Source organism: Microcaecilia unicolor, chromosome 10 (assembly GCF_901765095.1).
Source record: "Microcaecilia unicolor chromosome 10, aMicUni1.1, whole genome shotgun sequence".
NCBI lineage: Eukaryota > Metazoa > Chordata > Amphibia > Gymnophiona > Siphonopidae > Microcaecilia > Microcaecilia unicolor.
In genome coordinates this window covers 146,736,356-146,748,374 of record NC_044040.1, presented here as the reverse complement: position 1 = coordinate 146,748,374, position 12,019 = coordinate 146,736,356, and the positions used below count along the sequence as shown (strand labels likewise).

The 12,019-nt window shown below is 45.0% G+C and overlaps 1 protein-coding gene across 3 annotated transcripts in view; it reads right to left on the bottom strand.

Moving 5' to 3' along the window:
- Positions 1–12,019, bottom strand: part of MYO7B (myosin VIIB) — a 390,666-nt gene that overhangs the window by 322,796 nt on the left and 55,851 nt on the right. For 2 of the 3 annotated variants that reach the window (XM_030215810.1, XM_030215809.1), the window contains exon 4: positions 6,018–6,170. In XM_030215810.1, coding sequence (XP_030071670.1) covers positions 6,018–6,170 — 153 coding nt within the window. Of the gene's footprint in view, positions 1–6,017; positions 6,171–12,019 lie in introns of those variants that run through there. The other variant, XM_030215811.1, reaches the window with a different exon arrangement.

Genomic DNA, 12,019 nt, shown 5'->3' with positions numbered 1-12,019 from the left:
AAAATAGTACAGCCATTATATTAGACAATATTGATACACAGATGAAAAGGGTGTTTTTTGAAATTGTATACATTTTTAGTCTTTTTGGGGCCTGTGAAGAAACAGTGTGTTTAAAGCGGTCGTGACCCAGTCAGTGGGAGGAGGGTCCTAGTGTAGAGCACAAGCGGCAGGAGCAGGCGGACCTGAGCTGTGCTGGGAATAGACCCTCTAAGTGGCTGTGGGGCAACCCCAGGCAGGTGGCTAGGCATTTCATGAAAGGCCCTTGACCCAATCTGGCACTACCCCCGCTCTTCGGGAGCCGGTGGTAGTGCTACCCCCACCGCATATAATTTCCTGTGCGACCAGAAACATTTTTTATTTTTACTGCCAGGTTAGCGCGGTAGCTCTTACTGTCTCCTAAATAAAAGGCACTAAGACTCCCCCAGGAAATGGCTGCGCAGCAAGTTTGTACTTACTGCACAGCCATTTCCTTTTTAAAAAAAAATCCATTGCAGTAAAAGGGGCCTTGGCACATGGCAAATCCACGCGCTGATGCCACCTCAGGGCTCCTTTTACCGCAGCTTGGTAAAAAGGCCCTTTTGGTAGTCACTTTGGGGTAAATATTCAGCCGGGTCATATCAGGACTTCAGCACTGAACATCCGGTTTATGCAGTGCCGGCTCACACATGGCTGGTTAAATTGATATTCAGAACTTAACTAGTCTTGGGTTGCCACATAAAGATAGGACTGTGTCTTATGCAGTCCCATTTATGCAGTTACCCTGGCCATTTAAATGCTGAATATTGGCACTTAACTGGCCAAGTGCTGACTCCGCCCCTGGAACACCATCAAAATAGCTGGCTTTCACTTAGGTGCTAACAGCTAATTTTCAGGAGTGATAACCAGTTAAGTGCCACTGAAAATTAGTGAATAGCCCCGAACAAATGATTTAACCAGTCAGTGGCCGTTTTGGGCTGGTTAAATCATTTTGAATATCAATCAGTTTATGTTTTATGAAATATTGTGTATGTCAGTTGCTACCCACCAAGAATGGTAGATTGAGCAGGATACGAATTTGAAAATAAATAAATACGGATTTGCTAATCAGTTAGCATGCCGGTGATGTCAGAATGCTAGCTAAATAGTGCTTTCTTACCCATTCTCCGCCCCTGACATACGTACTCCCGCCCCCCAAAATACTGAGTGCTTAGTGCACACAAATGGCAAAACCAGTGGCGTAGCAAGGGCGGGGCAATGGGGGCGGTCCACCCCGGGTGTCAACGGTTGGGGGGTGCATCCGTCCACCCCCCCCCTCTGGCGCAGTGCCTCCCCCCCCCCCCCGATACGGTCCCCACCTGCCTACGAGCTCCATCCATCTGCAGCGCCGCTGTAAAGAAGAAATCGCTTCGTCAGCCCTTCCCTCACTCACTGTCTCCCGCCCTCTGACGTAACTTCCTATTTCCTCAAGGGTGGGACACAGTGAGTGAGGGAAGGGCCGACGAAGCGATTTCTTCTTTACAGCGGCGCTGCAGATGGATGGAGCTCGTAGGCAGGTGGGGACCATGTCGGGGTGGCGCTATGCCAGGGGGGGGGGGTGTCGAAGCCGGTGGGGAGGTGTCGTGTTAGTCTGCACCTGGGGGGGGTGCAGCAGCGATCCGCCCTGGGTGGCAGCCGCCCCCGCTACGCCACTGGGCAAAACTAATGCTGAATGCTTTAGCACATCCTGTTAGGTATTTTTCCTGTGTTGTGTATATTAGTACAATGCAGCTTAATAAAAGGGCCCCTAACTATGGGGTTCTTTTACTAACCTGCATTAAGCACTAACGTGCACATAATGCAGCAAAAAATAGCCTAACGCTGGATGCACTAAGAGTACCTTTTACAAAGTGGTGGTAAGCCCAACACAGGTTTACTGAATGCTAATCTGGAGCTACCGCTGGCCTAACGCAGGTGCCAGCAGTAGATCCAGCCCTAGCACACCTCATTTCCCACGCTGGGGAAAATAGGGCTGTATTTTTTAGTGCGGCGCGATGCCGGTGGCAATTGGGCAGTGATGCGCGCTACCTGGTTACTGCCGGGTTAGCAAGAGAGCCCTTATCACCTCCTCAATGGGTGGTGGTAAATACTCTCCCTCGCATGCCCATGCGGTAAGAGCAATCTTATCGCATGGCCATGGCTATTTTCTTTTATTTCAATTAAAGACAAATCAAGCAAAACTTGTATACAAAAATTAATTCAAACATGAAAAATGCTATACTAGGAAACCTTTGGGTTTAAAAAGCAAAACCAAGTGCACGTAAGGACTAGATAAATGAATTACAACGAACCCCCTTAATATGTAATACTTGGTATCAATAATGAAACAGTGATTGAATATTGAGATAGCAAGCAGCCTGAGCCAACAGATTTATTTTCCACTGAACATAATTAACTTTGTATGAACTTGGCTGCTAATAGTGTGCTGAACTGGACAATGTTGGCACATTTAGCCGCACCCTTTTACCAGGCATGGCGCATATAAACAGTAATCATTGAAAATATTACACCAGTACAGGAGAAGAAAAATAACTTGTGTTTTTTTCATTATAAATAATTTCTGTAAGCTGTTACAGCTCCATTGTACCCAAAAAGACACAAACCAAATTAGCATACAGATTCTGCATGCAGCACAATACCAGAAAAACAGAACATTGCTGTACATTGCAAAATAAGACAGCAGATGTAAATTCTCAAATTGGACATATTCCAAACACTAAAATGAAAATAAAATGATTTTTTTCTACCTTTGTTGTCCTGTGACTTTGTTTTTCTGATCATGTCGGTCCCAATCTCTGATTCTGCTGCTCTCTACCTGCTCCCTTAGCTCCACTTCCAGGGCTTCCTTTCCATTTATTTATTTACTTTCCTCCTTTCTTCTTCATTTCTTGCCCTACATCCATAGGTAAAAGCTGGGTCCTCAGTGGACTTGGCTGGAGGAGGTATAGAGTGGATCCAGCTTTTGCCTATTTTCTCCAGCCATGTGCAGTTTTTCTCCTCTTTTCCCTTTCCCTCATCTCCGTCAGTATGCATCTCCTTCCTCATTCTTCCCTCCTCTCCATCCATATGCATCTCCTTCCTCTCTTCCCTCTCATCCATCCATGTCCAGCATTTCTCCTCTCTCTCCTCCCCTCCTTCCATGTTCATCTCACTTCATCTCACGTCCTCTCTCTTCCCTCCCCTCCATCCATATCCAGCATTTCAACCCTCCCCTCTCCTCCATCCGTATCCAGAAATTATCCTCTCCCCTCCATCCATGTGCATCTCCTTCCTGTCTTCCCTCACCTCCATCCATGTCCAGCATTTCTCCTGCCCTCCCCTCCATCCATCCATGTCCAGCAACTCTCCACTCTCCCCTGCCCTCCTCACACATCCATGTCCGGCAATTCTCCTCTGCCCTCCCATCCATGTCCATCGATTCTCCTTTGCCCCCTGTCCTCCCCTCTCATCCACATTCAGTGATTCTCCTCTGCCCCCTGCCCTCCCCTCCCATCCATGTCCATCGATTCTCCTCTGCCCTCCCCCCCCATGTCCAGTGACTCGCCCCAGCCCCCAACTTACCTCCCTTTTCAGTCCCTGAGTTTCAGTTCCCAACCCTAGCCCCACCTGTGCCCTCAGTTTTCCACAGCCCTCCTTTCCTTCCAGCCGCCCTGCGTTTAAAAATTTGTAGCGGCGGCAGCAAAAAAGCAGGCTTGTCTCTAGCCTTTAAGCCTTCCCTTCTCTCTCAGTGTGCACTGTGCCGTCTTCGCAGAAACAGGAAATTGCATCAGAGAAAGGCGGCACAGTGCACGCTGAGAGAGAAGGGAAGGCTTAAAGGCTAGAGGTGAGCCTAGTTTTTCGCTGCCGCCGCTGCAACTTTTTAAACACAGGGAGGCTGGAAGGAAAGCAACTGAGGATCGAATGGCAAGGAGTGAGAGGAAGTGCCGCGGGGCCCTGTGCGACCACTCCTGTTGCCCCTGCCTAAGACCGGCCCTGGATGGGGGGGGCAGCAGCAGCGAAGGGGTGGGCAGTGGCGATGATCCTGGGAGGGGGGGGCCTAGAAGCGGCCTTGCCCTGGGCCCGGCTCAGTCTCTCACGGCCCTGCATGGAAAAAGCCTGAGTAAGACACGCTAAGCCCATTTCTTAGTGCAGCTTAGTAAAAGGGTCCCAAATAACTAACTAGCTTTGGAGTCCTTTTATTAAGCTGCGGTAAGCACTGGCATGGGCTTACTGCAGTTTAAAAAGGCTTATTGCGGGACATGCGCATGCTACCCTTGTGCTAAAAAATGTTTTCGTTTTTGGTTGATGGGGCATGTCTGGGGGCAGCGAGTGAGCACGTCTCTGCTAAACAGTTAGCACATCTACATTACTACATGCTAATTGTTTAGCGCAGGATTACCGCATGAGCCCTTACCACCTACAAAATGTGAGGTGGTAAGAGCTTACACAGTAATTGGTTTTAATGGCTGCATGCTAATGGCACAAAACAAAGCAGTCCGCTGTAGCAGAAGAACACTGTGGTCCCACGGAAAATGTAAACAAGTAAGAAAGAGTGGGAATTGGACTTTGGCTTCCCAAGGACAAATGACAAGAACTCAAGAATTTCCAGGACAAACGATGAGAACTCAAGAATTTCCAGGACAAACAACGAGAACTCAAGAATTTCCAAATTGGGAATTTATTGATCACTGCAGACTCGATGCAGTACTGTGTTTCAGCCGTAAGGCCTGCCTCAGGAGTCTGAGCACTATATCTAATGTGAGATTTTCCAATGATTCAATAGAGATATAGGTCACCAAACGTGAACTGGTAAAATGGTCTTTAAAAAGACCTTTTGTGGAGAATGAAAAATGGATACAGCAAATGAAGTTCTACAGGAATAGGAAATGGTTAAGATTTTGAAAATGTTAATAGACCAGAAAAATTTGAACAAAATGAATATTATTACAGATGATTAATATCGAGATTGTTGTTTTCCCAGAGTTCCGGGTATGACTCCTAAAGTTTTTTTCCTCTGAAATGATTCCTCTTAGTATATTAATTCAAAAGGAGTGAAGCCTGTGAAACTGGGATTACTTTAATCAGTGGGAATTGGATCAGAGATTCAAGTGTTTGTATTGTTAAATAATTTCTGGTTTTAAAAGGGGGAAAATGAAATCAGGTGTATTGTTTCCACTAATATTGGAAAATAAGTATGTTTTCATTGAAATTAATTGACTATACACCGTCTTGGGTTTGAAGAAGCCAACCAGATGATCAATGTGGAATAATGATTCGGATAAATAATAACTGGGGATAATCAGGTTAATACCACGTTTTCTTGTTTTACTGTTGTTTAATTGATCTCCTTGTCTTGTTTCACTCTCCCTATTTATTTTGTGGTCTAAGAAAGAGAAAGATTGTATATAATCCATTTATCTAGTTGGAATTGTTTTCTTCTAATATTGTATTAATGTACAGTCATCTCTGTATTACTGTTTGCAAGTGACCCTTGTAAAATGAAAAAATATAAATAAATGATTAAAAAGACCTTTTGTGAGACATATGTTAATGTTTTCTTGTGGCTGATTGCCGCCTGCAAGAAGTTCTCGAGGTTTGTCCTTGGGAAGCCATAGTCCAATTCCTACTCTTTCTGACTTGTTTGAATGCTAATGGCAACATTATCTCATGGCCACTAATTGAAAAAATAGAAAATTGGCCATTTTACTGCTGAGATAAAAATGGCCTTAGCGTACAGGAAAAAATGCATAAGGGTGCGCTAAGGCCACTTTCTACCACAGCTTAGTAAAAGGACCCCCTTTATGAGGTCAGCCCATAGCTAAAAGCGGACCAGTGTCATTTTTCTTTAAATAACCAAATCTAATTCTTCATTTTGGTAAAGAGTTAAGGTATAATTTCTTTCTACAGAAATCAACCCTCACAAGAATCATGACAATAGCACCCAAAAGAGTGACATGTATCATGATCCATGAGTAATCAGACTGGGGAAGAATTTCTTTATTCTACTGAGTCCTGGCACTCACATAGATGATGCTTTCCCGGTGGCGAATAAGAAGGTTATGCACAATGCCTGCTTCATTCAGGTCCCCCAGGCGGATCATGTCTTCCACCCCACGTGCAGACGTAGGATGCATTGGGTGGACACTGCTAATATTCCGAGCATTTATCCAATGATCCTGAAACATAAAGACAATAGTATATTCAGTTTCAGCTCACAGTTTGATTCTTATCCAAGATCCTTACCGTCTGCTCCTACTATTTGTGCATTTTGAAGACAATTCTCAAAGCTATTTACGCTGGTAAAATGACTTTGCTGAAAACTACCCTCTTCAGCCTGGGTGAAAGCATGCACAGGCTTCCATAGCATGTGTACTTAGCATCTCTTTGGGTGCATTCAGATCAAGAGGATGAAGATAGCATGCATACATGATATTTTCACAAGTATGCACACTACTCACACAAAAGAACAGGTACAAAGTGTGTGTCTGTTCTCAGCACGTGTGCTTTCCAGGGGTGTAGCCAGACCTCGCGGTGGGAGGGGGCCAGAGCCCAAGATGGGGGGGCACATTTTGGTCTGCCGCACCCCCCCCCCCCACACACACACACACACTGCATCACCACCCTGCCACTCCCAACCCACTGCCACAGTAAATACCTTGGCTGGCGGGGGTCCTCAACCCCCACCAGCTGAAGCCTTGTCCAGTGTTGGTCTCCGGCGCTGCCACGTTGCCTGCCCTGCTTTCTCTTCCCCTCACATCCTGCATGCTCCTTTTAGTGAAATTGAGCATGCTCAGTTTCACTAAAAGGCGCATGCCGGATGTGAGGGGAAGACAGAGCAGGGCAGGCAATGCAGCAGCGCCGGAGACAGGTGCTGGACAAGACTTGAGCTGGCGGGGTTTGGGGACCCCCGCCAGCAAAACCAGGGGCCCAGAGGAAATTTGGGGGGCCCAGGCCCCCGTGGCCCCATATAGCTACGCCACTGGTGCTTTCTGCTAGAGCAAACATACATAGGTACTTTCTATTTGAAAACTAGACACTGAAAGTCATATACTTTGCAAGTATCTGGGCTGTTGTAAAACTGCTCGTTGGCCCTTGTCCTTTAATGCTTGATGATCATTTTGTATCTGGATGAAAAAAGCTTGAAGAATCATGGTTTATGGTTTATTTCATTTACTATACTGCCTTTCCTTATGTAGCCTGAGTCTCACCTGGGTTAAGACCGGACCCAGGCCACAGAGGAACACTCACACGCTGCTTCAGCTCCACAGCTTCTGTTCACTCTCATGCACACCCAACTTTCTCCCTTACAGATGAACAAGATTGGATACTGGTCCGGAATGATAGCTAGGGTATTTTGGTAGACATATCCAAGTCCAGATTCCCTGAAGCTCCTCAGTCCAGGAGCCATGCGACAGTCCAGGTTTAAGGGTAATTTCAACTTTATTTGCAACTTCATCAGACAGCAACTCTGCTTCAATGATCTTTTCAACACAGTCAATAAAGTAATTACTCATATAACTCCAGGTTGAACTTCTGTCATCAGTGGGCATTTCTCCCCTTACACCCACCAGGAGTTTGCAATCAGTGGTTCCTTTACAAGGCCATATGCACCGTTACAACCTTGGAATGCCTATCCTGCAAACAGATGGAACACCAGGGCTGATTCCTCCTCCCGGTAAATCTTTGTCATCACCAGGTCTGGACCCCTATGACGTTGTCTTCCATTTGTGGGTATCACCATACTGATAACACCCAGCTGTGGACAGAGTGCATATTACACTGAGCCCCATTTATGGGCCGGACTCCCCAATCTGCTCAAGGTTCTGGCTCCTGTACTGGTTTTTTCGAATTTGACAGCAACTGTCCCTTTTTAAAATCAGCCAAACTGGAGTTGACACTTAAGGATCTCCCTTAAACTTCTAAGGGTCATTTGGTAGGGGGCTTGTAGACAATTCAAGGCCTAGGCAACCAAGGACAATCTCTTGCTATAATTTTTCTTATTATCTACCAAGCTCCTCCCCATCTGTAACTCTGCAAATCAGGGCACTTTTACACTGCAATGATCAGAGCTGTGCTTGTAAGCAGCAGAGGGCTGCTGGAGTTGTCGTCGTACCTACTCCCAGACATCCCGAATGTCGTTGGCTGCTTGTTGAGTGGCTGGCATGTCAGAGGACTCTGGGACGGGTAACAGCAGGCATGGATGGTGGCCATACATAGCGTAGAAAGGAGACATCTGAGAGGAGTCATGGGTGTTGTTGTTTTTGTACGCAAACTCAGCCCAAGGAAGCAAGGACGACCATTAATCCTGATGAGAGCTGACATACATATAAAGAAAGGTTTTTTAATGTCTGATTAACTTCTGTTTGTCCATTAGTTTGCAGATGATAGGCGGAGAAAATGGACTCCTAAAAAGGCACAAAGTCGCTGCCAGAATTGAGACATAAACTGAGCTCCTCGATCACTGAGTATCCGGGAAGGGAGTCCATGTAGGCAAAAGATATGCTGGAAGAAGTAGGCCACGGTGGCAGCTGACAGGAGGCTGGGCCATTTTAGTGAAGCAGTCTATCACGACCCAAATGACCGTATGTCCATTAGAGGTGGGAAGATCTGTGATAGAGTCCATGGATATTTCATCCCAAGGTTCTTTAGAAATAGAAAAGGGTTGTAACAGGCCTCGAGGGCGAGTGTGCAGAACCTTGTGCTGGGTATAATTAGGATAGGTGAGGACAAAGTGCCAAACATCTTGAGTCATCCAGGGCCACCATTAACGTGGGGAGATCAGGCTCATAGCCTTTCGGACCCCGGGGTGTCCCGCTAATCGAGAAGAATGGGCCCAGTGTAAGACCTTTCTACGTGTCTGGAAGGGCACTACTGTTCTTCCCGGAGGGGAAGCAAGGTCCGCGATCGTCAAGACCTTAGCAGGATCCAGAAAAAACTGTGGTTCATCATGTTGTTCAGCCTGTTCAAAGGACCTAGACAGGGAATTGGCCCGAATATCCTTCTCAGGGAGGGCGAAAGGTCAGGCAAAAATCAAATTGTGCAAAAAACAGCAACCATCTGGGCTGCCAGGGATTTAACCATCTAGCCTCTTGCAGATAAAGGAGATTTTTATGATCTATGATGACTTTGAAAGGGTGAAGTACCCGCTCCAGCAGGTGCCTCCATTCTTCCAGGCCTACCTTCAAGGCTAAGAGTCCCTGGTCCCCAATTGTATAATTATGTTCTGTGGGTGTAAATTTATTAGAGAGGAAAAAACATGGTTGCAATCATCCTCCCGAGGAAGCTTGAGAGAGTACTGCTCCCGCTCCTTCTGAAGAGGCATCTACCTCGAGGGCAAACGGGCGTGTAGGTTTGGGCCATTGTATACTGATGTCTTCTTACTGGGTCTGCAGGTTATCATCAAGGGAATTTCTGAAACACTTGACTTCAATATAGCAAAGAATACTTTATCATCATTATTGTCATTATCATCAGCATTAGAAGTAGTGCTGTCTAATTCATCACTTGCATCTTCATCTTTATCTTCAGTATCATTGTCATGTTGTTCAATTACAAAGAAGGCTTTCACAAAGTTTGAATCATGGTCTGTTATTGTTCAAACAATGTTTCATTTGATGGCAAACTCTGTTTGAATATTTTTGAGAACTGATGCAAGAACATCAAATCTGTTGGAACCCTTCAGTATTAAGGCCAGACAAGCAGACTTCCTTCCTGAAGATTTTTATCAATCCAGTGGACAGTTACCCCAATGTAAAATTTCCCATGGGATGATGAGCAGTCTGTTGTAGAGAATTCACCAAGAACTGCTACCAGCTTTAGCTTCATCTTCACTTTAAAGTGATCCAACTCATTACTGTTCTGTTTGGCTGGAGACTAGTAACCAGTTCAACAAACACAGGCAACTCCACTGTTCTTATAGGTTATACTCATTGAACAGCAAAATTTAAGATGAGACGATCCACTGTTTGCATGACAAGGTTTGCAATAGCAAAATCCTATTCCCAGTTTTGCTGTTTCATTTGGTTTATTGAGGAATCGTTATTTACATCTCCTTTCTGTTTTTACTTTTTACTTTTATCTGCAAGCATCAGATGTAACTGAGTAAAAGTAGCAAAAATTGGCAAAATTATTACTTCAGTAAAAATGAAAGTAACAAATGTTATCCTGTACTTCTTACAAGTAAAAGTAACAAAACCTTTTTTTAAGTCCAGTAACTAGTTACATTTACTTAGTTACTATACAACACTGTCGGGAGGTGATATGGGGAATTATAGACTGGTGAGCTTGATGTTGGTGCCGGGCAAAATGGTAGAGACTATTATAAAAAATAAAATTACAGAGCATATACATAAGCATGGATTCATGAGACAAGGCCAAATGGATTTAGTCAAAGGAAATTCTGTCTCAGCAATCTACTACATTTCTTTGAAAGGGGTGAATAAATATGTGAATAAAGGTGAGCCAGTTGATGTTGTTTATCTGGATTTTCAAAAGGCATTTGACAAAGTACCTCATGAAATACTCCTGAGGAAATTAAAAAGTCATGGGATAAGAGTAAAGTCCTATTGTGGAACTGGTTAAAGATAGAAAACAAAGAATAGGGTTAAATGGTCAGTATTCTCAATGGAAAAGGTTAGATAGTGGGGTTCCCAGGGGTCTGTGCTGGGACCGCTGCTTTTTAATCTCTCTATATAAAACGCACCTCCAATGTTCTGAAGCCTCCACAAGTCTCAACGTTCTAAATGCATGGTGGTGAAACCAGGAATTCGCCCATGAGTGTTGTCCCCGCCCCCCACTTAAAATGTCATGACGTCGAAGGCGGACCAATGACACTCAACCAATTGCATCGCGAACCCGTTACTAAGCAACGGAACGTGACATAAGACACATCGCGGAACAATGAAAACCAGCAGCATACAGTTGCTACGCAACGTCAACAGCAACGCTAAAAGGACCATATAGATCTCTGCTCTCCACACAAACAACGGACACGGAGGGCATATGAGGGAAGGAAAAAAAACAGCACATACACACACACTCTCACTCTTAACTGGCTATAATGAGCAACTGACCTGCCACTATCACAGGGACTGCTAGCACCTCTCTCTCTCTCTCTCTCTCACACACACATACACACGGGACACAGAGGGGATGGAAGACAAGGAACGAATCGTTGGGTATGGAGGGGGTGGCAGGGGAGATAAGGCAATAACTGCCTCAAATGTTTGTGCTGTGCTATGAACAATTATAATGCTGTCTCTTCATTTTGACCCTACCCTTTCACACTCTCTTTCACACAGACGCACACAAACACACTTACACTGTCTCTATCTCACACGCACCCACACACATATACACGCTCTCTCACACAGACACACAAACACGCCTCAAATGGTTCAGTTGTCCTATGTAACATTTCACTGCTGTCTCTTCATTTTCACCCTACCTGTGCACACTCTCTTTCACACAGAGACACACACACACACACTTTCTCTGTGTCACACACACACACATACATATACACACTCTCACTCTCTCTATAGCCTTGCTAGTGCCCGTTTCATTTGTTTACGAAACGGGCCTTTTTAACTAGTACATTTATAAATGATCCAGAGATGAGAATAACTAGTGAGGTAATTAAGGGGGTCTTTTACAAAGTGACAGTAAGCCCAACGCAAGTTTACCGCTTGCTAAAATGGAGTTCCCACCTCCATCATGCACCATTTCTGGCACTACAAGAATATTTTAATTTTTGTAGTGCTGGTGTGTGCCCAGCAGTAATTGGGTAGTGTCATGCGCTGCACAGTTACCGCAGGATTAGCGCAGGATCCCTTACCGCCATCTTTTGCTGCAGCTTCATAAAAGGACCCCTAAATTGGCTGATGACACAAAGTTATTCAAAATTGCTAAATCACAAGAGGATTGTGAAAAATTGCAAGAGGACCTTACGAGACTTAGAGATCGGGTATTTAAAACAGCAGATGACATTTAATGTGAACAAGTGCAAAGTGATGCATGTAGGAAA